Raw genomic sequence first — 25789 nt, forward strand, 5'->3', positions numbered from 1 at the left:
AAACTGGTATAGTTCTACCCTCATCATGTTGTTTCGAGAATTAAATGAGTTAATGGGTGTAAAGTTTAGCACCTTGCCGGGACCACTAGAACACGCAAAAAATTTGAATTCTTTATTATATGCAGTCCGTGAACCATTTTAGAAGAAAGCAAAAACGCGGGTTTGTGAAGCACCGGTGGGGGCTGGGAAAACGGTTAGAAACTGGGGCCGGCCGAAGAGAGGAGGGCCCGGGAAAGGGGGAGGAGCGAAGAGTGATTAACAGCGGGGGCAGCCAGTGGGGATACTGGGAACCGCTCCCCCTCCCTACACGTTTCAAATTCTAAGCACCGCCTCCATCCGGGTCCTTGAGCCTCGTTCCCGGGCCGTATAAAGTTTGCTGTCTCCTTTGTTCGCCCTCGTTGCGCAGTAGTGCGAGCGCCTTACAGCTTCCGTTCTCAGGGTCGGCCGCCCTCCCGCGTGCCGAGCTGCTAGGAAGCCGCTGTTGGCGAGCTCGTAGGAGCTTGAGACCGTCGTCACCTCTCCAGTACGTGAGTCCTTTTCGTTACTCTGTATCTTGCGTCCATTTTTGCCACGTTACAACTTGGGATTATCTCCCTGGAGATGAGGGTGGCGGGCGCCATCTTAAGAACCCGGAGGTGCCGACCTATTTAGGCAAAGCTGGGAGTGTCGACGGAAAACCGACGCGGGGGGGGGGGGGCGCTTCGTAGTGTGCCTCCCCGGAAAGTTTGGCTGTTTTTCCTGCAGGGGCGGGGGGTGGCGGAGGTTAGACTGGAGTGGGACGAGGAGGGACCGCGCCTCCTCCGCCGATACCTGTGTGGGGATGGTCCTGACCTCGGGCGGGCACGTGCACTTTTGCGTGGGGTCCTTGTTCATTGGCGGGCCTTGGAGAGGAAGCCCTTTGAATTTTCTGAAGCGCCGCTGGTGGCAAAAGTTACTCCCTGACCGGCGGAGGTTGTTCTGGGCTCAATCCAAGTGTCGCCATTTTGTATTTTCCACGCGGTTTTTAATGACGGGTTTTAATTGGGTTCCACTGCAGCCTTTGAGTGCTGGGTTACAGGGCGCGCTTCCATGTTCCGTTATTTCGTATGAGATAATATTGACGCTTTTTAAAAATCGTAACGTGAGCGGGGCAGGGGCTGTTGACGGAGAGTCATAACTTGGTTAAAACTTTAAATTGCTGCTTAGATTTACTAGGAAATCGTAGTGAAAGGAGCCAGAGTTGTTGGATTGGTCAGGGGGACCTGCGCTTGGCCTGTGACCTTGACTGAGTAGGTTTTTAAATATCACTAGGGTAATTGGGATGGGATAATTGAATTTTTTAAGGCTTCCCTGGTGGCTCAGCGGTGAAGAATCTGCCTGCAACACAGAGTTTGATCCCTGGGTTGGGAAGATCCCGTGGACAAGGGAATGGCTACCCACTCCAGTATACTTGCATGGAAAATCCCAAGGACAGAGAAGCCGGGCGGGATACAGTCCATGGGGTCGTGAGAGAGTCGGACACGACTTAATAACTAAACAATAACAACTGAATTTATAAAAGGCAGCAAATCTAGTATTTAAGGTAAAATGCGCTTTTTGAAGTGTTGTAATTAAGGCTGCCAAAGTGGATTAAAGATAGAGGAATTAATTAAGTTGGCTTTTTTAAACCAGTTTATTAAACTGCTTTTACTAGTTACACAAAACAAAAATTAAAAAAATTATACAGGTTTTTTGGTGAGGCTTAAGAATTGCTTTCCTTGTATTATGTTAATGATTTTAGTAAACAAAAAATAAGCCCTGATACATAAAATTGTGTTAACTTGAACTTTTTTTTTTTTAAAGGGAGGGTAACTCGTTTTTTTTCCCCCAACAGATTTTAACCAGGGGGGAAAAATGGTTGAGGCAGATCGCCCAGGAAAGCTCTTTATCGGTGGCCTCAATACAGAAACAAATGAGAAAGCCCTTGAAGCAGTATTTGGCAAATATGGACGAATAGTGGAAGGTGAGTTATCTGAAAATATATGCAGGGTTATAATTAAAAAGGTGAGCTGTGATGACTTTGATTGCATTGACCACATGAAATGATAATGTGCTTTGTCCTCTAAGAAGTTCTGAGCTTGCTTTCTTTTTTACAGATTAACTTTTTGTTTTTCCTTTTCAACTAGAGTAACACTTTTTCCCCCCTGAAAACTACTTTTTAGTTCTCTTGATGAAAGATCGTGAAACCAATAAATCTAGAGGATTTGCTTTTGTCACCTTTGAAAGCCCAGCAGATGCTAAGGATGCAGCCAGAGACATGAATGGAAAGGTAAGAGTATCTGCAGGATACCATGTTTCCTAGTATGTAAAACAGCACATTGTTAACCCAAGTCTGGTGTAGGGCTGCTCTTGAATTTGAGTATAAACCTTTCTTAACAAAAAAAATCGTTCAATTTTAAATGTTATGTAGAAAAAAAAACTTACGTAGGATACTTTATATTATACTTCAGCTTTTCTTTTTGGTTAGTTGTCTTAATAAGTTGGTAATTGTTTGGCCTTGTTAAATTTTACCAACTTTACCGATTACTTAACGTTGTAGTTCAAATAATAATCTTAAAAAATTTGAATGTGAAACAGAAAGGTAAAAACATTTTGAAGGACATATTAGTGTCAGTGCATAGTGGATCGGCAAGTTCTCTTTTGAATGTTTTTAATTAACCGTTGATATTATTTAGTCCTTAGATGGAAAAGCCATCAAGGTAGAACAAGCCACTAAACCGTCATTTGAAAGTGGCAGACGTGGACCACCTCCACCTCCAAGAAGCAGAGGCCCTCCCAGAGGTCTTCGAGGAGGAAGAGGAGGAAGTGGAGGAACCAGGGGACCTCCATCCCATGGAGGGCACATGGGTAATGACTTAAGTTTAATTTAGGCTTGGTGTATAAATTAAGAACTGTAAACACATCAGTGTGTACTTTGGTCAATAAATCTTTATTTTAAAGGCCTTAGCTTTTGAAATTGAGAACATTTTATTCATCTACCAAAGTGATTTCCTTAAGGGAAACATAGAAGGCATCCTCAGTTCAATTAACAATGCCTTGAAATGCGACTGAACTGAAATAATTAACAATAAGCTATTTTTTATCCAGATGAACTCATTCTATAGGGAAAAACACAGAAAATTTTGGATAGATATTATTGGTTATATGAATATTGAATAATTTGGGGGGTTTTTTTGAGGTAACTTGAACCCTCAGTAGAACTCTTCAGTTCTACTTTTCTAATCTATACTACTCATGTGTCTCTATGTAGACTAACATGTCTCAGTCTCTATGTAGACTAACAACTAAAGATTTCCCCAACTAAACAGAAATGGTCTTGTTCTTGATCAAGCAAAACTTTTGTAGCTTTTTCATGTATTAACATGAGTTTTTTTTGTTCTAATGTAGATGATGGTGGCTATTCCATGAATTTTAACATGAGTTCTTCCAGGGGACCACTTCCGGTAAAAAGAGGACCACCACCACGAAGTGGGGGTCCTCCTCCTAAAAGATCTGCCCCTTCAGGACCAGTTCGAAGCAGCAGTGGAATGGGAGGAAGAGGTAAATGTTCTGTATATGACTGTCTATCCTACTATCATAACACAAGGATTGAGGTGAATCCTAAAAATATTTAAACTACCTAGATCACTTGGAGTCACAAAGTTAAATGCAGAGCATTGAAAACAGTTTTGGTGTAATTAAGAAATTTTAGAGGATTTCCTCATATACATCCATATTGTCATATTTGATTGAATCCCTGCTTTTCATTGCTTCAATGCAAATTTACATTTTTACTTTGCTCTGGGTGTATTTTTAAAATTGATTTTTCCTTAAGCTCCTGTATCACGTGGAAGAGATAGTTACGGAGGTCCACCTCGAAGGGAGCCCTTGCCCTCTCGTAGAGATGTTTATTTGTCCCCAAGAGATGATGGATATTCTACTAAAGACAGGTAACAGAAAAGTATAGTAGCTTTTGTCTGTTAATACTTCAGGTTGAAGGAAAGCTCATCAAAAGTATGAACCAAGTTACTTTTGTTTCTTTAGCTATTCGAGCAGAGATTACCCAAGTTCTCGTGATACAAGAGATTATGCACCACCACCAAGAGATTATACTTACCGTGATTATGGTCATTCCAGTTCACGTGATGACTATCCATCAAGAGGCTATAGGTATGTGACTTTGCTCTTGGCTGCCATGGCTTGATGTAAAAAAAATTTTTTTTAGCTGTAAAAACTAATGTTCTGGGACTTACACATATTTCTCTTTAATATAGTGATAGAGATGGCTATGGTCGTGATCGTGACTATTCAGATCATCCAAGTGGAGGTTCCTACAGAGATTCATATGAGAGTTATGGTAAGATTTTGGTTGAGGGTCTCTTGACTATCACCAGCTTGAGTTTTTAGGTTCATGAGCCAGTTTATTAGGCTGTTGTGGTGCTTGCTTTCAAAGGGATGTTTGCTTGCTTTTAAGGGGGTAATTTATTCAGCTGGGCTTTTCCTAGTCTTGTGAGGGGCTTTTGTTTTTTCTAAGTTTTTTTTGAGGCTGTTGGCTTGCTTTGGAGGGGATTTTGCTTGCTTAAATTGGCAGCCTTATGTGTTTTCCCCCAACAGTGAAAATACAATTTAAAAACTTTATTAACAAGATCAAATGTTTACCATTGCAATATGAAGGAAAGTCTACAGTTCAAAATTGCAACTTATCACTGGAAAGTTGGCTGAGTGTCTACTATAAAATAACAAGCTGTCTGGAATATCCTCTTGAAATACACACCGTCTTCAGTCTTTTCAAACAAACATTAAAACCCACCCATTTCCGTGTCTCAGCAGATGAGCAAATCCCTGTTAATGGCCAGCAATGGCAGAGTTTAAAACCTCCCAGTTAAGACAGTAAACGTTTAATACAAGAATTCTGTAAATTCAGATTTAAATGTTGTATATATACAATTTATAGTGTTGCCATATTACCTGACCATTGACCCTGCAGGTAACTCACGTAGTGCTCCACCTACACGAGGGCCCCCGCCATCTTATGGTGGAAGCAGTCGCTATGATGATTACAGCAGCTCACGTGACGGATATGGTGGAAGTCGAGACAGTTACTCAAGCAGCCGAAGTGATCTCTACTCAAGTGGTCGTGATCGGGTTGGCAGACAAGAAAGAGGGCTTCCCCCTTCTATGGAAAGGGGGTACCCTCCTCCACGAGATTCCTACAGCAGTTCAAGCCGCGGAGCACCAAGAGGTGGTGGCCGTGGAGGAAGCCGATCTGATAGAGGGGGAGGCAGAAGCAGATATTAAAAACAAACAACTTTGGACCAAAATCCCTGTTCAAAGAAACAAACAAAAGTGGAACCTGTTCTATCATAACTACCCAAGGACTACTAAAAGGAAAGATTGTGTTACTTTTTTTAAATTTCCTGTTAAGTTCCCCTTCCATAATTTTTATGTTCTTGTGAGGAAAGAAAGTAAAACATGTTTAATCTTTGATTTTATGACATTGCTTTCAACAAGCAAATGAAACGTTAAGTGTGTTTAAGACTTGACATGTGTACTAGTGGTGTAATCTTCCAAGTAAAAGTGTCCCTAAAGGCCACTTCTTATAGGATTTTCCCCAGTAAATGATGAGGCAAGCAGTTTATCTTACACAAAATATCTAGTCATCTAAAATGGAGAGATGAATCCTCCTGCCTATATAAACAAGCTAGCTATTAGAGGGTGGTCGGGGTATGCTACTCTTAAGATTTCAGAGTGTCTTCAAACTGAAATCTCAAATGTTCTCAGTATGAAAAACCTGAGATCAGATGCATATATGTAAGGAAAGTGCTATTCACCCAGTAAACCCAGAAAAAAGCAAATGGATAATGCTGGCCATATTTTGCCTTTCTGACATTTCCTTGGGAATCTACAAGAACCTCCCCTTTCCCCCTCCCCAATAAGACCATTTAAGTGTGTGTTAAGCAACTACAGAATACTAAATAAAAAGTTTGGCCAAAACCAACCATGAAGCTGCAAACGATGCTTGCTCTTACTGTTTCAAATTTTTGCAACTCTGTAGTGTCTCACTTTTAAGGAACAGCTTGATTGCAAAGGAGAAAATAGATAAGCAATGAAGTTATCTCCAACTTCTCAAAGGCTTATGACTTCTAAAAAGTGAATCTATCAGCATTCCACATCAGATTTAAAGCATCAAATGCCTGTGAAACAGCAAAGATGGTAAGCAAAGCAAACTAGTTTTTCCGTCTAAGTCGAAATTGAACACTTAAACCTTCCTCATAGTACAGTGAAACATACTGTACCTCATGGCAATGGAAATGCTTTCTAGATTAAAAAAAAAACTTTTGGAAAACAAAGTGTTCGATAGCATATTAGAAGTCCTCCAAATTCAACACTTGGATTTCTTTTTTTAAAGCATGTGTGACACTTAAAGGCCTTAATAAAGCTGTTTACCAGTAGCGATCTGGGGCTTGGGAGGGGGTATTTTTTTAATCTTAAATCTTATTTTTGATGAAGACCTTTAAACATGCTTCATGTTTTAACATTTTTCAAATTAGTCTTTTAGTCAATATAGGAAATGGCTTAAGTTTGGGGTCCCCCTCTCTTTACCCCCTGTAAGCCATTGCAAACCTGACATTTAGTTGGATGCCTGACTTGTTTTTAGTTCTGTGAAACTACACTCTATGGAGAAAATCTATTGCAAGTGGTCTTTAAAAAGCAAAACCTGAGGCAGCATGACCCAGGTCCAGCCATGAAGTTGAAAAAGATGCTCTTGAATATAGTAAACTTGAAGACCTCCAACTAAAAATCCTTACACTGCACTTAATTCCTTCAAATAAGTTTTGTCCGTTCAACTTATGGATTTAACATGGCAGTGCACCATTGGAACAGAATGGGAATCCATAAGCCATGCAACTTAACCATTTAAGCCATTCCAGTCCATCCCAAGCCAGTGAAGCTTCCACCACTTAAGAGAAATAGTAGAACACGAAATACGTTAAGCTGCAAGTCTGAACTTGCCTTTTCTTTCTGGAAAAGAGGGCAGTTTTAGGCAAGTTTTGAAGAATTTCCTTAAGAGAGATAACTAGTTACCTATTTAATTTTTACAGGTTGAGAATTTTGGTCATGGTCATGATGGTCATGGAGTGCTGATTTTTTTCACACTAGATAAAGCTGGCAACAAGAGAAATGCAATGCTAAGGTAAGTTTTGATAGCAGTGGCTTTTACAGGTATAAAAAGACCATGGCATTGCCATGTTGTATGCCTTGATATTGGCAAGTTATCTGTAATGGGTTAATTTTAGGATTAGCAGGGTAAATCTGTAACACCTGGCACATTAAATGGGAGTAAGGTTTTCTCAAACATAGCTGTATTGAATGTATTTATACAACTTGCTAGTACTTTGTTACCAGTTGTTGGCTGGAGTGATACAGTGTAGCATTTTGCTATGTGAACAAACTTGTATGAGGTTCAAACTTTGTCCTGGGCCTTTTTAAAAAGGATACTTTATCGGTTACAAATTGGCTAAAGGGTGAACTGATAACAGATGCCACTAAGTCCTTAGCTTGAGTAACAGTTTTACTGGTAGAAGGATAACAGGAATTCTGATGGGGCTTTTTTTTTTTTTTTAGCTTCCTGGGTTATTTCCAGAATGAAACAGTAAATATATTGTGACCTGATAGTACCTTTTCATTTTACAGAGCTGTTGAAGCGGAAGAATTGCTGATTGTCCTTAAGGCACAACAGTTGCATAAGCAGTACTCATCAGAATTGGTTTGGTGCAGACAAGATTTTTGCCTTCCAGGGTTCCCGTGGCTCTATGGAAGGCATCAACCCCAGTTGGTTAGCACTCTTAACTAGGGAGTGGCAGTTTCTTAAAATAAGTAATTGACAAGATGGGGAAAGGGGAGTAATTAAGGAAATGGGTAAGTGGAGGTAGTCAGGAAGTTCTTGTGGTTCTTTTTTCAGCTTTGACTTTACTTTAGCTAAGGTCATAGAAGTGACATGAAAGTTGCTCAATTGTGTCCAACTCTGTGACCCCAGGGACTATACAGTCCATGGAATTCTCCGGGCCAGAATACTGGAGTGGGTAGCCTTTACCATCTCCAGGGAATCTTCCCAACCCAGGGATTGAACCCATTACGGGCAGATTTTTGACCAGCTGAGCCACAAGGGAAGCCCAAAGTCATACTGCAACTTAGAACTTCCTAATTACCAGTGATTGTCAGAAAGTTGGATTAGAAAACTGAAAGGCATAAGAGGTAACTTTATCCAGTAAAGTGATTTTTCAGCAAGTAAAATATTTCTTACTGTTAGTTTATCCAAAAGTGAGATTTAGTCTTAAAACTAAATGGAAGACTAATATCTGGAAACTAAAGTAACTGGAAACATAGCTGAAATGCTCGAAAGCACACTTTGAAAACTGGAAACAAAATTTGGCCGGTTGGCTTCTGCTGTGTTTTTTTTTTTTTTTTAAAAGAATAGTTGTTTTGTAAGCTTCCTTTACCCCCTACCCCAGTTCATGTCTTGCAAACAAATCGTTAAACAGCTTTACCAATTATTGCATTGAAGATTAGAGTCAATGGTGTAAAAGCTAATGTTCTCAAAGGAAACAGATTTGAGTTGTTGGGTTAGAAGGAACCAACTCAACCTTCTGAATGTTTACCTAGTAAATATCAGTACTATCATGTTTACCATTTGCAGTTGTGGAAAATATGCAGAAATTTAACCCTCATTTTGATAGGCTCTTCCAATCACAGATCATGAGGGTATTGACCAAATTTAAAAAGCCGTTGCACTTACATAGCTGTCTTCCTCAATCATTCTGTAATCGAAATTACTTGGGTCTATGCTCCCAAGGACCTTTTGGCTCTTGAGATTTTATTTAGGTATCTTGAAGATAGTGTAGGACATAGAGACTAATCATAGTGAAACAAATACTAAATTGAAGAATGTTTAATGACCACACAGCTATTTGGCAAATAGTTTACTGACCCAGCAGACTGACTTCTGCTCCTGTTGGGAAAAGAATTGGTCTTGATTCTTCTGGATTTATACTGGTTGTAAAAGAAACAGAATAACGTGTTTTCCTTGTTTAACTGGTAGTTGAATATAGTACTTAGATATAATAGATGGCTTTTCTCTTTTTGGAATGTTTTGTATTTGAACCTAATAAAACTTGACGTGCATTTTTTGTGGCTCTGGGGTCTTTTATAATAAGGGATTTTATTTTGGCTTTTAAAAAGGATCTGCAAACATCCCCCACCCCCAAACCCTAGTTCTTAGGCCCTTGCAGCCAGTTGCCAGGGAACATAGTCACTGAAGTAGCCTATGGCTAGGCTTCCTAGGGGAGGAAGCTTCGGGTGGGCATTGAGGTAATTCAGATGATTTCATGTAATCCTTGCCCTGAAATTGGAGCAAGAACACCAAAAAACTGGAAGCTAAAGTACCAAAGATTTAATGTTTCTAGTATTAACTTTTTGGCTCCTGGGAGAAACAGGTTAGTTAATTCAATTTGGCAGTGAGTCCCACTTCAGACCAAGTCCCTTGGGGGTGTCATTAAATCCGCACAAGGTTAGTGTTTGTTGGTTCTATGTACATCTGACTCATGTTCATTTCCACTTGATAAAACTAATTTAGGTGGGTTGAGTAAAGTACCTCACAGGCAGCGAAGCACTGTTCACAGGGGATCATTGGCTGTGGGTGCCCTGTTGCGTAGGGGAAGGTGAGCTTGCTAAAGCTGAGTTGGGCTAAGTTGATACAGTCAGACTTTGTGACCCTGTGGACTGTAGCCCACCAGGCTCTTCTGTCCATAGGATTCTCTAGGGAAAAAGACTGGAGTGGGTTGCCATTTCCTTCTCCAGGGGATCTTCCCAGCACAGGGATTGAACCCACGTCTCATATCTCCTGCATTGGCAGATGGATTCTTTACTAGTACCACCTGGGAAACCTATAAAGCTGAGTTGGAGGACTGCAATTGTGTCCTGGCTTGACTGGTCGCTCAGTGGTTAGAGAATCTGCCAGCCAATGTAAGAGACAAGAGTTCAGTCCTTGGGTTGGGAAGATCCCTGGAGCAGAGAAGGGCAACTCTAGTATTACCCAGAGAATTCCACAGAGGAACCTGGCCAGCTATAAGTAACAGTCCATGGGGTTGCAAGTGACATGATTGAACAATGTTAAAGGTCACCTTGACATGTGGTTTCCTGTAAGCATGGGGTTTGTAGGTTTGCATTTGTGAGGTGAGTTAGGCCACTGCAACAGCCTTCATTTTGTGGTTCCTGTTAAATGTATTTCATTTCACTCAGTCGTGTATGGCTCTTTGCAACCCCATGGATTGTAGCATGCCAGGCTTCTCTGTCCAACAACTCCCGGAGCTTACTCAAACTCATGTTCACTGAGTTGGTGATGCCATCCAACCATCTCATTCTCTGTTCCCTTCTAATACACTGATTAGATTATATAGCCAGGTGAAAACTAAGATGGCTCAGATGGTAAGAGGCTGCCTGCAATGCAAGAGACCCAGGTTCTTCCATTCCTGGGTTGGGAAGATTCCCTGGAGAAGGGCATGGCAACCCATTTCAGTATTCTTGCCTAGAGAATCCCATGGATGGGGGGTGGGGGGGTGGGGGGAAGAGCCTAGGCAGGATACTGTCCATGGGGTGGCAAAGAGTAGGACGGAGTGACTAAATAACCTCAGGCAGTTCATGGCAGTGCGTGCATGCTCGGTTGTGTCCAACTTGCGACCCCAGGGACTGTAGCCTGCCAGGCTCATCTGTCCATGGAATTTTCCAGGCAAGAATACTGAGTTGGGTTGCCATTTCCTATTCCTGGGGATCTTCCCGATCCAGCAATGGAACGAACCTGAGTCTCTTGCGTTAGCAAGCTCATTGTCTATCATTGAGCCATCTGGGAAGCCTGAAGAGCCTCAGCTCTATACTACCAGTTGTTCCAGAAAAACTTAAATCCATCCCATCAATTTTTATTTTTTAAGTATTTATTTATTTTAATTTATTTTTATTAGTTGGAAGCTAATTACTTCACAGTATTGTACTGGTTTTTGCTATACATTGACATGACATGGATTTACATGTGTTCCCCATCCGGATCCCTCCTCCTGCCTCCCCATCGCATCCCTCTGGGTCTTCCCAGTGCACCAGGCCGGAGCATTTGTCTCATGCATCCAACCTGGGCTAGTGATCTGTTTCACCCTTGATAGTATACTTGTTTCACTGCTATTCTCTCAGAACATCCCACCCTCGCCTTCTCCCACAGAGTCTAAAAGTCTGTTTTGTACATCTGTGTCTCTTTTTCTGTTTTGCATATAGGGTTAGCGTTACCATCTTTTTAAATTCCCTATATATGCGTTAGTATACTGTATTGGTGTTTATCTTTCTGGCTTACTTCATTCTGTATAATGGGCTCCAGTTTCATCCATCTCATTAGAACTGATTCAAATGAATTCTTTTTAATGGCTGAGTAATATTCCATGGTGTGTGAAACATCAACATGAATCAGCCATAGGTATATCTATATCATCCCATCAATTTCTGTTTAGTTGAACATGTCAATCTGAAAAATGTAACAATAACAAGCTCTGGACAAATTTTGAAGGGACTTCAACCTAAAGCATATCATGAGATTTGGTAAAGACATACACACTCTCAAGGTAGAGAACGTTGCTGTCACCTCACCACGTTACCTTGTGGCCCTTCCTCAACAATTCTTTCCTTCATCCCCAGACATACAGACTAATTGCCTGTTCTGGAACTTAAAAATGCAAGATATGGGTCCTTGTATAAGGCTATCATTAGGCAGAATGCTTTTGAGATTCAGGCATGTGTATCTATGCGTACTGGACTTTTTTTTTTTAACATACTGTTGGCTATTATAAAATCCCTATGAATGGTGTTCTTATGCAAGTCTGTACATGGTTAGAGATGAAAACAGGTAAGAAATTGCTGGATATTACGTAAAGCAGAAAGTTTTATAAGAAATGGCCAGATGATTTTTTCCAAAGCTGTATTACCACTAACAATGTGAGTTCTGGTTACTCTGTACCCCATCAATGTATCATTGTGGCTTAAATTTGTGTATCTCCAGTGAATAGTGAGTAGCATCTGCATTTTTAAAAATGCACGTATTTTTGACTGTGCTGCTGTGTGGGCTTTTCTCACTGTGGCAAGTGGGGGCCGCTCATTGTGATGGCTTCTCTTGTTGCAGAGCACAGGCTCTAGGGCATGTGGGCTCTGTAGTTGCGGCTCACAGGCTTAGTTACTCCACTGCACGTGGGATCCTCCTGGATCAGGGATCAAATCCACGTGTCCTGTGTTGGAAGGAGGATTCTTTACCATGAGCCACCAGGGAAGCCCCAGTATTTACATTTTTTGAACTGAAATATTTACAGTGAAATGCATAGATGTCAAGTGCTCAGTTTGATTAGTCCTGAAAAATAGGCCGTAACCTGCACATCAGGAGAGAACGTTTCCCTCCAGGAAGTTCCCACCTGCTAGAGAAGCACCATTGACTTGATTTCTACTGGTGTAGGGTATTTTTGCTTAATTTACTACTTTATATACATTAAATCCTACATCATTGTACCTTCTGTGTTTAGCTTTCAACATATTGGAGGCTCATCCATGTAGTTGTATTATGTTCCTTTTCATTGGAGGGTAGAATTCCAGTGTATAGTTTATTCATTATATTGATGGACATCTGGTGTGTTTTCAGTTTGGGGCTATCAGGAATAATGTTGCTATGAATATTCTTGAGCAAGTTTTGGACATGCATTTTCATGTCTTCTGGAGAAATATCCTGTAGTGGAATTGATACCGTAATAGAGTAGATGATACATGCTTGATTTTAAGAAACTGCCAAATAGTTTTCTTCAAAGGTGACTACCACTTTAGTCCTTAGTAATTTATGAAAGTTCTGGTTGCTTTCCAACATTTGCTGCTGTTGATCTGTTCCATTTTAACCATTTTAGTGGATGGGGTGGTGGTGGTGGTATCACAGAGTGACTTCTTGTTTGTTGGCCACATGGCACAGTTTGTGGGATCTTAGTTCCCCAAGCAAGGATCAAACCCATGCCCCCTGCAATGGAAGCCCAGAATCTTAACCACTGGACTGCTGGTTATTGTTACTTAGTTCTACTTTCCGACTTCAAACTCTCTTCCACGTTAAAGGCTTGCCTCAAAGGAGTGGAGATTTTTGGTTTGGTGCTCATGATTATGAGCAGGGGATTAACATGTCTGTAAGCTCTGAGGGCTTCTTCACAGCCTCACTATGAGTACTGTGCTCGGGAAGTCCTGATGCCATTGCCTTTGGTTTTTCTTCTTGGGATGCTCACATTCCTCAACGAAATCTCCGTCAAATTCCTGCCTTTGAGGGTCTTGTGTTTATTTACTAGCTCTAGACGTAGGGCTGGGGGTTCTCTGTGTGGGTGGGGGTGAGAGATGACTTGGCCCATGTACCTGCCAGTGTAATATACCCCCTGCTCCCCAGCAACTCTGATGCTGCCCTGTGTGACACTTGACACCACTGTTCTGTCTTGCTATGCTGATAAGGTAGACCGCGATTCTCCCAGAACAACACAGAAGGGGGAACAGAAGGACACAATCAGAAAGTTTTCCTCTGGCCTCTCTCGTCCCTGGTGCGCCCCTCTTCCATTTTAAGTTGCTTGTCCCTGACCTCCAACCCCACCCCAGACTTGCCCCTTCCAGTCTCTTGGTGGTCCTCAGTTTTATCTGGACTGAGTTAGAATTCCAGCTCCAGTATTACCAGCTCTGTGACTTTAGGCAAGTTACTTAATCTCTCTGTACTTGTTTTCTCATTTGTATAATGGGATTAGTATAGCATTGGCTGGGAAGGTTAAATGAGCTAATAGTGCCTGGCACATGGTAAATGCTGCAGAATGATTTCATCATTATCTGTCAATTTTCCTTCTGTGTGTCATCTTTAGGACTGGAATTGCAGGGAGCAGCACCTTATGTTAGACCAGCATCTTGTCAAGGACTGAAAGTCCCTGCTGCAAGCCAATGTTCGTTCTTTCTCTCCTGAGTCATACTCCTCAATTTTTTAATTGTGATTAGTCCACACAGGACCCTTGTCATTTAATTTTCACTTTTTATTCCCACTCCCATTCCCCTGTCCAGCAGTGGCAACAATTCTAATGCATTTAATCTATATTCTTTTTGTTTGTGTGTGTTCTTACTGAATATATCAATGTTTTATATGCATATGTTTTATTCATTTTCTAATTTTTATTTTTAAATTATGAAAGTATTATCATACTTTTTACAGGATAAATGTGTGTTATCAAACACATTTACAGGAGACTTAGAAAATACAGAACAAGGTTACATGAAGTTCCACTGTATGTTACAGTTATTTTATAAGTAGATAAATTACGAGTTTTAGTTGGAGTTTCAACAATAAACTCTCAAAAATTAATAGAATGAATATACAGAGAAGTAGAAGGATATAGTGGACCTGAAAAGCATTGTGAACCAATTCAACATAATTAAGATTTATACAATTTTCATACAACAGTAGGATACAAATTCTATTCAAATTCCCATAGACTATAAACTAGGAGACACTGGAACATATCCAGGCATATAGAACAAGGTGCAAAAATTTCATGGTCTAAAGTTACTGAAATCACACAGAGTCTGTTCTCTTATCACTGTGGAATTATGGTAGAAATCATTATCAAAAGATATTTGAAAATAATCCACATTTTCCAGTGCTATGTGACATTTACCAAAGGAGATCGTCAACTTAGCCATCAAAGGCATATATTTTAAGTTAAATGGTATATTATATATCTTACTGTGTTTCTTACAACTTATCACCAGTTTTGAAGTTTTGAAGATGTTGCAAATATATATCTAGTGCATTGCTTCTAACTAGCATAGTATTTGAAGGTGTTCCTCCCCTGTTTAGCATGTTCACTCTCCCAGTTTGGTGTATAAACTGTTCTTTCTGGGTTTTAAGTGTGTATCTAGCTGCCTAGAGTAGACTGAGATTTGACCGTAGCTAGAAATGGCACCCCACTCCAGTACCCTTGCCCAGAAAATCCCATGGACGGGGGAGCCCAGTAGGCTACAGTCCATGGGGTCACAAAGAGCTGGACATGACTGAGCGACTTCACTTTCACTTTCATGGATTTAATGGCAGTTGTAAGTGGTTGTGGTGGGTCTTAAAGAGAATACCACCCCCTTTCAAGGAATCTGCCTCAGGTGAGGTTATCATAGGATTTTAAACAGAGGAAGGCTTATTTCTCCAAATATAGCAGGACAAGCTGCTTCAACTGGTAAAGGAGGTTGAGAATGGCTTGAGGGTTCAAAATTGTCCATTTCACCTAGGTCCAAACAGTTTCATCTAGGTTCAAACTCCATTCTAAGTTTCAGGGTCCCATTCCTTATCAATCACTACCTTTCACAAGAGAAATTTGAGGCTGAATTCAACTGTCACTGTAATTCAACATCTTATGATTTTGGTTTTTTGGTTTTCAGGAATATCAGCCCTGTGATTACAAAAAAATAAGAGGTTTGTTTTAGGGTTGTCCTGCAAGCTCTTTGATTTTCTTTGATTTGAACTGAGAATTAATGTACTTGAGCTTATAGTTTTGTTTCTTTGTAAGCACTCAGACAAACTCAGAAAAATCCACCCAACACCACAGTTTGATGATCTTCATTACTGGTATAATGTTTAGGCGCAGCAGCTACTTGATCTTCCAAAGCACTGCTTCAGTTGGCACTTCTTGATGCATTGTGATTGCCTCAGCATGCCATGGATGACTAGCATCATTTCCCTCAAGCCCAAAGGCATGAAGAAATCAATTCCCAAATCCTGTTTTTGTGGGTCTGGAGTTGTCAATTTTCAGGGTCTATCTCCAGGCCATTTCAGTATTTATTTGGAGAGGGAAACTACACAGCACTTTGATCAGGGAAGGTTTGATATGAAGAATTATTTAACATGGATAGAATAATGAGGGATTACTTAGAAATAAAGAGAACTCTTAACAGCATATGTAGTAACCACTATTCCTAGGGCCAAAATGGAGTACTCAAGGAAGAGCCCCACTCCCACCCCAGGGCTGAAATCTAGACCTTGTTGGGGAGGCATGGCTTTGGCTTGTTGAATGGTAGAGAAGTCACTGTGGTGTCACACCCACAGAACTTGCTAGAACTCTACCCTTTAGGGTACTGAAAGTGAAAGTGTCTCTTGCTCAGTCGTGTCCAACTCTTTGAGGCCCCATGGACTGTAGCCCACGAGGCTCTGCTGTCTGGGATTTTCCAGGCAAGAATACTGGAATGGGTTGCTGTTTCCTTCTCCAGGGGATCTTCCCTACCCAGGAATCAAACTCACATCTTCTGCATTGGCAGGCGAATTCTTTACCACTAGCGCCACCTGGGAAGCCTTTAGGGTACTGAAGGAGGCTTTTGGTACTCAACTGTAAAACTTGAGCAGGCAGGGGAGTTTCTGGGGCAACTGCTGCCCGTAGCACACTGCAGGGGCTGTGAGCACAGTAGGGCCTGAGGCTGGAGACATCCACCTCCACCAGAAGCTGCCCTGGCTGGAGAAACATGCAGGAGCCTGCCAGGCAAGCCCTGAAAGCAAAAGTCCTTTTTTCTTCTTATAATCTCTCTACAGTGTCCTTTACTGACAAAACATAATATCATGTTGTGATGGGATAAGAAGTACATACTTGGATCTTCATCCCCAGCTTCTTCTGAAACAGCTCTAGAGTGATAGACATGAAAAGAGCATCTTTTGCTGTAATACTTGGTTTTTGTCCTCAGTTCCTGAAATAGTTCCAGAGTGGTAAATGTGAGATGATTGTCTTTTGTTGCAAGCCTGTTTTCACCACACCCGGGTTTGTGCTAATAGAATGACTTTTGGAAAGTCCCTAAGGGTGTGGGGCTAGTTGCCAGGAAACCAACTCTGTGATTAGAGGACTGGAACTTTCAGACCCACCTCCTGACCTCAGGGAGTAGAGAGGAGTGGTCAATGATGTAATCATGCCTATGTAATGATACCTTCATAAAAAGCCTAACCAAAGAGTTAACAGGCTTCCCCCGCTGGATCAGGGTAAAGAATCTGCCTTCAACACAGGAGGCTAGGGTTTGATCCCTGGGTCGGGAAGATCCCCTGGAGAAGGGGATACCCACTCCAGTATTCTCGCCTGGAAAATCCCACAGACAGAGGAGCCGGGCAGGATACAGTCCATGGGGTTGTGAAAGAGTCGGACACGACTGAGCAACTAAACAACAACAGCATGAAGGGTAAAGCTAGTCTTATAAAATGAATTGGGAAATGTTTCCTCCTCTTTTTCCTTGGCCATGCTGCACAGTTTGTGGAATCCTAGTTCCCTGACTAGAGGATTGAACCCAGGTCCCTGGCAGTGAAAGCACAGAGTCCTAACCCCACTGGGCAACCAGGGAACTCCCCCTCCTCATCTCTTTTCTGAGAGTGTGTTCAGGGTTGGTACTACTGTCTCTTCTTTAATGTTTGATAGAATTCATTAATGAAATCCTCTGGATCTGGAATTTTCTTTGTGGAAAGTTTTTTTAATTGCAAATTTAACTTATTGAATAGATATAGGTCTATTCAGGTTTTCTATTTCTTTTTGTATCTGTGGTAGGCAGGATTCCAAAATGGCTCCCCAGATTTCCCTGCCTAGTCCCTGGGACATGATATGTCATAGTCCCAATTATGTTCCTTGATAAAAGGGATTTTGCAGATATAATTAAGGTTATTAATCACTTGACTTTTAACCAAAAGAGAGATCACCTGAGTAGGTAGGCCCAATATAATCTCATGAGCTCTTTAAAAGCAGAGGATTTTTTTCTATAGCTGTTAGCACAAGAGGCAGTCAGAGAGATTCAAATATGAGAAGGATTTCATATGCCATGACTTGCTTGAAGATGGAGGGGGATCATGTCAAGGAATAAGGGTAGCCTCTGCTGCTGCTAAGTCACTTCAGTCGTGTCTGACTCTGTGCGACCCCATAGATGGCAGCCCACCAGGCTCCCCCGTCCCTGGGATTCTCCAGGCAAGAACACTAGAGTGGGTTGCCATTTCCTTCTCCAATGCATGAAAGTGAAAAGTGAAAGTGAAGTTGCTAAGTCGTGTCCGACTCTTAGAGACCCCATGGACTACTGCCCACCAGGCTCCTCTGTCCATGGGATTCTCCAGGCAAGAGTACTGGAGTGGGGTGCCACTGCCTTCTCCAAAGGGTAGCCTCTAGAAGTTGAGAAAGGCCAGTAAGGAAAAGGAACTAAAGAATACCATCAACCCAAATGAGCTTGGAAGCTGATTCTTCCTCGGAACCTCAAGAGAATAGCTTGGCCCAGCCAGTGCCTTGATATTAGCCTTAGATGACCCTAAGCAGAAAACCTAACTGGGTTGAAAACATCCATTTGATTAACTCTCTCATCTTCCTCAAGTCTTTGCTCATCTCATCCCCTCAATGAGGCCTACTCTGCCTCTCCTATTCAATACTGCAATCTGCCCATCCCAGGCTTCCAGGGTGGCTCAGCGGTAAAGAATTCACCTGTCAATGCAGGAGACACAAGAGACATGGGTTCGATCCCTGGGTTGGGAAGATTCCACGGAGAAGGAAATGGCAAACCACTCTAGTATTCTTGCCTGCAAAATCCCATGGACAGAGGAGCCTGCTAGGCTACAGTCCACGGGGTCGCAAAGAGTCAGACATGACTGAGCACACATGCACAGCCCATCCCATCTCTCCCCATGCCCAGCAGGCCTGAACTCCATTACCTTGCTCTAGTTTTCCTCCATAATTTTATTACTTTCTTACCTACTATTATATCCATTATTTATTTTCTGTCCTTCCTTGTTAGAATATAACCTCTGTGAGATTCGAAACTACCTGTTTGTTTATTGATGTGTCTTAAAAGCCTGGCAGAGTAAGAGTTCAACAAATATGTTGAATGGTTGAATACCCTTTTCTGCCCTTACTCTTCCCAAAATGTCTCTGCCTAACACATTTTGACTATTTTGCATATACCCCCAAATATACTGCTCCATTTTGTTGTTTAGTCACTCAGTCATGTCCGACTCTTTCTGTGACTGGACTGTAGCCCACCAGGCCTCTCTGTACATGGGATTTCCCAAGCAAGAATATTGGAGAGGGTTGCTATTTCCTTCTCTAGGGGATCTTCCTCACTCAGGGATCGAATTTGCATCTCCTGCATTGGCAGGTGGATTCTTTACCGCTGAGCCACCGGGGAAGTACCATACTGCTCTATGGCCAACCCCAAAGAAAGATAACCCAAATTTTGTGAATAATTGCATTCAACTCCAAATGCAGAATTTCTGGGATATTACCTCTATATTCTCCTAGATATGGACTAAAAATGCTAAATTTCTCCCCAAACATTCTATATAAAGCATTGGGTGGAAACAAGAGTATGATACAGCAAGGGACAAAATTCAAGTGGAATCTATAGCCCTTGCTTAGGTAACTAGTCACAAGGCCATAACTGGTATTTATAAGATTCTCCCTAAAAGATCCATTTATTATACCCTTTTACTTCAGTTAATGGTATTTTATTTGGTGATATAACCTAAATCTTCATTCCTGAGGAGCCCAACTACCTGTGTGTTGTAGTAATCTTCTTTAGCTTTTAAAAAACATTTTAAAAAATATTGAAGTGTGACACAGAAAAGTCAAGAAAGCGACTTCCACCTCTGACCATGATGGAGTAATTGCCACTTTCCCACCATAAGCAACAGTAAAACTGGATAAAATATGAGACAACTATTTTCAGGCATTGCTCAGTAAGTATTACAGGAGTACAATCCCTGAGAAAAGAGAAACACATGAGAGGAGCTGCATATTCACTCCAGTTCTCTGGCCTGGGACACTTTCCTGACTGTAACACAGGAAGGTGGAGTCCAAGTCCCATCAAGTTAAAGTCAGGCTGTTAGGAAAGTTGCATTCCTCTTGGTAGGCTCAAGAATATCCATTTTCTTGCTCATTTGCTTTGTCGGTAGATTCCATTTCCTTGTGGTTGCAGAACTGTGGTCCGTGTTTACTTGCAGGTACTGAAGGATGCTCCCAGCTTCTGTGTGCTCAATAGCTTCAGTCGTGTCTGACTCTTTGAGACCTAATGGACTGTAGCCCATCAGGGTCCTCTGTCCATGGGATTCTCCAGCAAGAATACTGGAGTGGGTCGCCATTCCTCCAGGGGATCTCCCTGACCAAGGGACTGAACCTGGTTCTCCTGCGTCTCCTGCATTGGCAGGTGGATTCTTTACCGCTGAGCCATCAGGGAAGCCCTCCCAGCTTCTAGAGGCTACCAAATTCCTACGCTTGTGTCCCCCTTCCTCCAACATCACAGACAGCAATGGCAGGTGAAGTCCTTGTTACATTACATCTCTCTGACCTCTTCGGCCTCTTTCTTTCACTTTTCATAATTCTTTTTTTTTTCTTCTCACAATTCTTGTGATTAGATTGGGCCCACATGGATAATCCAGAATAATTTCCCTATTTTATGTAAACTGATTAGTAACTTTAATTCCATCTACAATTTTAACTCCTTTTCTCCTTGTAATATAACATTTATAGGTTCTGGGGATCAAATGTAGACATCTTTGGGGGGCCATTATTCTGCCTACCATATAGGATTTGTTCTCTAATTATAATGGAACCATGCTAGAAATCAATATCAGAAATGCAATAGGAAAATCTATGAGCACTTAGAAATAAATCTTTAGCACTGCTAAATAACCCATGGATCAAAGAGAAACTCTCAAAGGAAATTTAAAAGATACATAGAATTGAATAAAACAGATCAAAATATGTGGTACTGAGCTAAAGCAATGCTGAAAGGGAAATTTTTTTTTATATATCAGCTTCACTGAGATAGACTTTACCCTTTTAAAGTGTGCAATTCAGTGGTTTTTAGTGTATTCACAGAGCTGTACAACATTACCACTATCTAATTTAAGAATACTTTCATTGCCCTCAAAAGAAATCCCATACCTATTGCAGTTTCCCATTCCTCCTTGCTCCCAGGCCTTAGAAATAACTAATCTCCTCTCTGTTTCCATGGATCTGCCTGTTTTTTACTTGCATGTGAATGAAATCATACAATATGTATGATTGGCTTGTTTTAGATAACAATATTTTCAAGGTTCATCTATGTTGTACCCTGTATCAGAACTTTCTTTTTTGTCAATAATATTCCATTGTATGGATATAAGACATTTTGTTTATCCATTCCACAACTGATGGGCATTTGAGTGGTTTATTCCTTTTGGTTGTCATAAGTAATACTGTGTGGGTTTTGGTGTGTGTGTTTTCATGTTTTCAGTTCTCCTGGGAACATACCTCAGAGTCAAACTGCTAGGTCATAACTGCTGGGTCATATGGTAACACATTGCTTACCATTTTGAGTAAAAAATAAAACAAAACACATTGTTTTCCAAAGTGGCTACCCCATTTTACAATTCCACGAAAGAGAAATTTATAACACTAAATGCTGTTTACATTAGAAAAGAGGAGAGGTCTCAATTCAATAATCTAAGTTCCCTTTTCAATCAACTAGAAAACAAAAAGCAAAATGAAGCCAAAGGAAACAGAAGGAAGGAAAGAATAAGAACAGAAATCACTGAAATTAAAAACAGGAAAACAGTAGAGAAATCAATGAAGCAAAAGGTGATTCTCTAAAAAAAATCAATAAAATTGATAAACCTCTAGCAAGACTGACAAAGATTTTTTAAAAGTTATAAATACCAATATTGGAAATCAAACAAAGGATAAAACTACAGATCTTACACTGAAAAGATGTAAAAGGGAATGTGAGGAACAACTTGACACTCACATATTTGAAAACAGAAGAAATGTACCAACTCCTCCAAACCCACAAGGTATCAATGATGTTTAATTTTATTTGTCAACTTGACTGGTCTAGGTGAAGCCCAGATTACTGGTAAAATATTATTTCTGGGCGTCTGTGAAGGTGTCTCTGGAATAGATTAGCATTTGAGTTGGTAGACTAAATAAAGAAGACTGCCCTCATCCATGTGGATGGGCATCATAGATTCAGGGCCTTAAAAGAACAAAGCAGGCAGAGGAAGGATGAATTTGCTCTCTACTTGAGCTGAGAAATCCATCTTCTCCTGCCCTTGGACATCTATGCTCTGGTCCTCAGGCCTTTGGACTTGAACCGACTTATACCATTGGCTCCCCCTAATTATTGGGCCTTCAGGTTTGGACTGGAACTATACCACCAGGTGTCTGTCCTGGGCTTACAGATGGAGATGGGACTTCTCAGCCTCCATAATTATGAGACACTTCCTCATAACAAATCTCTTTCTGTATATCTATTTATATCCTGTCGGTTCTGTTTCTCTGGAGAACACTAATACAGTACAGGCTTATCTCAGGGATATTGCAGGTTAGGTTCCAAACCACCACAATAAAATAAATATCATAATAAAGAGAGTCACACCAGTTTTTTGATTTCCCAGTGCATATAAAAGTTATGTTTACACTGCTGCTGCTGCTGCGTCGCTTCAGTCGTGTCCGACTCTGTGCGACCCCATAGATGGCAGCCCACCAGGCTCCTCCATCCCTGGGACTGTAGTTTACACTATAGTTTACACTATTGTAGTTTACACTATATTGTAGTTAATTAAATGGGTGTTAGACTGCCCCTTGCAGGCTTACAAGTCCTATGCTCACCCAGCTTCAAGACCAAAGAAAGAGCCCTTAGTGACAGAGACATCACTGGTTTGATGGGTGGGGGGAGCTTACATGACAGAAGCAAGGTCCTGCAGAGATACCCCACCCACTGTGTGTGGTGGATGGAGGGGAGATAGCCAGTTATAGGGGAATTGACATCAGGTGGGCTCATTAGTTACCAGGGCAACTAGCAGAGGGGCAAGCCCCTCCCACCCCTGTGACGAGAACAATGACTAGCTGGGGCCTGAGGCAAGTACATAGGAAGGTCAGTCATGTGAGTAGCGTGTAGGTGAAGCATGCACTGGTTGGGCAGGGGATATACAGAGAGCAAGAGAGCTGCCATCTTGAGTGGCCTAACCATACAATGTGCAATAGCATTATGTCTAAAATAATAATGTACATACCTTAATTAAAAAATACTTTATTGCTAAAAGCTAACCATTATCTGAGCCTTCAGTGAGTCATAAGCTTTTTGTAATGGTAACATAAAGTATCACTGATCACAGATGACTGTAACAAATATAATAATGAAAAAATTGGAACTATTGTGAAAATTAACAAAATGTGACAGAGTCACAAAATGAGAAAATGCTGCTGGAAAAATGGTGCCGATAGACTTGCTTGATGCTCATAAACCTTCCATTTGTGAAAAACACAGTATCTGCAAAGTGAAATAAAGTGAAGAACAATGAAATGAGGTGGGCCTATACTAACACTTAACCAAGATAAAATAGATCATCTGAATAGCCCTTTCACCACGAAAGACGTTTGAATTCACAAACTAAAAGTGAAGTGAAGTCGCTCAGTCGTATCCGACTCTTTGCCACCCCATGGACTGTAGCCTACCAGGCTCCTCCGTCCATGGGATTCTCCAGGCAAGAATACTGAAAAAGCTCCTTTACAAGGGGGAGAAATAAAGGAAAGGATTTGCCAAAAAAAGAAAAGAAATCTTGGGAACTTCTCTGGTGATCCAGTGGCTAAGACTCCAGGCTCTCAATGCAGGGGACCGGGATTCAATCCTTGGTCAGGGAACTAGATCCCACATGCCACAAAGAGTTTGCATACCACAACTAAATATCCTGCAGGCCGCAATGAAGATCAAATATCCTGCAACTAAGACCTGGCACAGCCAAAGACAAAAAAAGTGCTACCTCCATAGCATGGAGTAATGTGCAGCAATAAAGAAGAGTGAACTTGATTCATGCCACAAACTAGGTAAATCTCCAGAGCATTGTACTAAATGAAAAAAGTCAATCCCAAATGTTACATAATATATAGTTTCATTTATATGACATTCTTAAAATCACAAGTTTATAGAGATGAGAAGCAGATTAGTAGTTGCCAAGGACTGGGCATTGGGGCATGGAAGGTTTTGAGGTTGGTGTAAGAGATTGCATGAAGGAATCTTGTGATGATGGTGTTGCAGAAACCAGTACTCGAGAAACCAAACACCACACTCGGAGAGTTGGAGAACTCATGTTTATTACACAGGCAGGCCCAGAAGGGTTAACCCTCCAAGCTCTGAGCCCTGAACAAAGGGGTTACAGAGTTTATACACAGACAGGTATGATTAAGTGAGTTTGTGGGTTTGTGGGTTTGTGGGTTTGCAGGGGCTGGGAGATTGCAAAGAGCAGGACAAGGGTGAGTGAGATAAGCTCCAGTTCCTAGTATTGTGAGTCCCCACTTTCTGAGACCTATGTGATCCAAACTCTGCAAGGAGCAGGAGGTTATGTAAAATTTTAACTTTGCCTCTTCAATGGAACAGTTAGTTCTGCACTTCCACTTTCAAAGTATTGAAAGAAAAATCTGTCAAATGAGAGTCCTATATCCAGAAAATGAATATTAAAGTCACTCAGTCATGTACGACTCTTTGCAACCCCATGGACTTATATAGTCCATGGAATTCTCCATGCCAGAATACTGGAGTGGGCAGCCTTTTCCTTCTCCAGGGGATCTTCCCAACCCACAGATCGAACCCAGGTCTCCCGCATTGCTGGCAGATTCTTTACCAGCTGAGCCACCAGGGAAGCCAATATCCCGAAAACTGTTCTTCAAAACTGAAGAGAGTTACTAACAGACTAGATCTTAGGAAAAATTATCATATCACAAGGAAAAAAATTATTATGTGTGCTTATGGATGTTAACTAGATTTATTGTGTTTATTGTGGTGATCATTTTGCAATTAAACAAATAAAAAACTGAAGGCAACACAAATTCCCAGATAAACAACCAGTGAGAGAATGTATTGCTAGCATAATTACTTCACAAGAAATAGCAAAAAATAAATTAATTAAATGGAAAAGAAATATCAAAAGAAGTTTTTTTTTAGGGTGAAAAGATTTGATACCAGAGAGTAAATCAAATCTGTACAAAGGAGCAAAGAGCATACTAAAGGTAATTATGTAGGCAGTTATACAAAGACAGAAATTATATATCTATAGTACGTTCTCTTTTCTCATCTGAATAGATTTTTAAAATAACTCCATAAAATAATAATTATAAAATTTATTATTGGGCTTTTAACATAAAAGGATATGATCTACATGACAATAGTATCAAGCAGAGGAGAGAAGGAATGAAACTATATTAGAGCAAATAAATGACATAAAACAGTAAGTTGAAACCACAGGGGAAAAAAAAAGGATTCCACAAGTGGTAATATCTGTGTTACGACAAAAAATTTGAGCAACCACTAAGAAAAATAACTAAAAAAATAGAGAAATTATTCAGCAAAGGAATTAAAAAGATACAGTAGAAAATGTGTTTAGTAAAAAATAAGGCAATAATTAAAAGAGGGACAGAATATTCCTCAGATGACACATACATAAAAAATTAGCAAAATGGCCAACATAAATCCAACCATGCCAATAATAACATTAATGTGAATGGATTAAGTGACTTAATCAAAGGTAATATTATCAGAGAGGATTAAAAACCCAAGATGAAACTATGTATTCTCTATGAGAGATGTACTTTAGTTTCAAAGACACAACTATGTTGCAAGTGAGAAGATAAAAGAAGATGTGTTCATTCAATGTGATAAAAATGTTACTAGAGACAAAGAATGACATTTTATA

The 25789-nt window shown here is 40.8% G+C and overlaps 1 protein-coding gene and 1 non-coding gene across 3 annotated transcripts; both read left to right on the top strand.

Moving 5' to 3' along the window:
- The first annotated feature begins 346 nt into the window (after window positions 1–346).
- On the top strand, window positions 347–9180 carry RBMX (RNA binding motif protein X-linked). 2 transcript variants are annotated; one of them, XM_043458355.1, is made up of 11 exons: window positions 347–523; window positions 1853–1981; window positions 2181–2287; window positions 2694–2865; window positions 3406–3558; window positions 3833–3947; window positions 4042–4167; window positions 4272–4354; window positions 4985–6210; window positions 7101–7192; window positions 7693–9180. In XM_043458355.1, the coding sequence occupies exons 2-9, from the start codon at window positions 1873–1875 to the stop codon at window positions 5293–5295; spliced, it is 1176 nt and encodes a 391-aa protein (XP_043314290.1). In that variant the 5' UTR covers window positions 347–523; window positions 1853–1872; the 3' UTR covers window positions 5296–6210; window positions 7101–7192; window positions 7693–9180. The 2 variants fall into 2 exon arrangements, with proteins under 2 accessions (XP_043314290.1, XP_043314291.1); XM_043458356.1 differs by having other exon boundaries at window positions 378–527.
- Window positions 2027–2098, top strand: LOC122436178. Its single transcript, XR_006267936.1, has one exon. It is a non-coding gene; the product is annotated as a small nucleolar RNA SNORD61 (small nucleolar RNA).
- Window positions 9181–25789: the final 16609 nt, after the last annotated feature.

Source organism: Cervus canadensis, chromosome X, assembly GCF_019320065.1.
Source record: "Cervus canadensis isolate Bull #8, Minnesota chromosome X, ASM1932006v1, whole genome shotgun sequence".
Taxonomy (NCBI): domain Eukaryota; kingdom Metazoa; phylum Chordata; class Mammalia; order Artiodactyla; family Cervidae; genus Cervus; species Cervus canadensis.

What these genes read in the sequence shown, in the direction of transcription:
- RBMX (XM_043458355.1), top strand. Translation starts at nt 1,873, where the DNA reads ATGGTTGAGGCAGATCGCCCAGGAAAGCTCTTTATCGGTGGCCTCAAT. An exon ending in ATATGGACGAATAGTGGAAG is followed by an intron (nt 1,982 to 2,180) that starts GTGAGTTATCTG and finishes ACTACTTTTTAG; the next exon opens with TTCTCTTGATGAAAGATCGT. An exon ending in GGATATTCTACTAAAGACAG is followed by an intron (nt 3,948 to 4,041) that starts GTAACAGAAAAG and finishes TTGTTTCTTTAG; the next exon opens with CTATTCGAGCAGAGATTACC.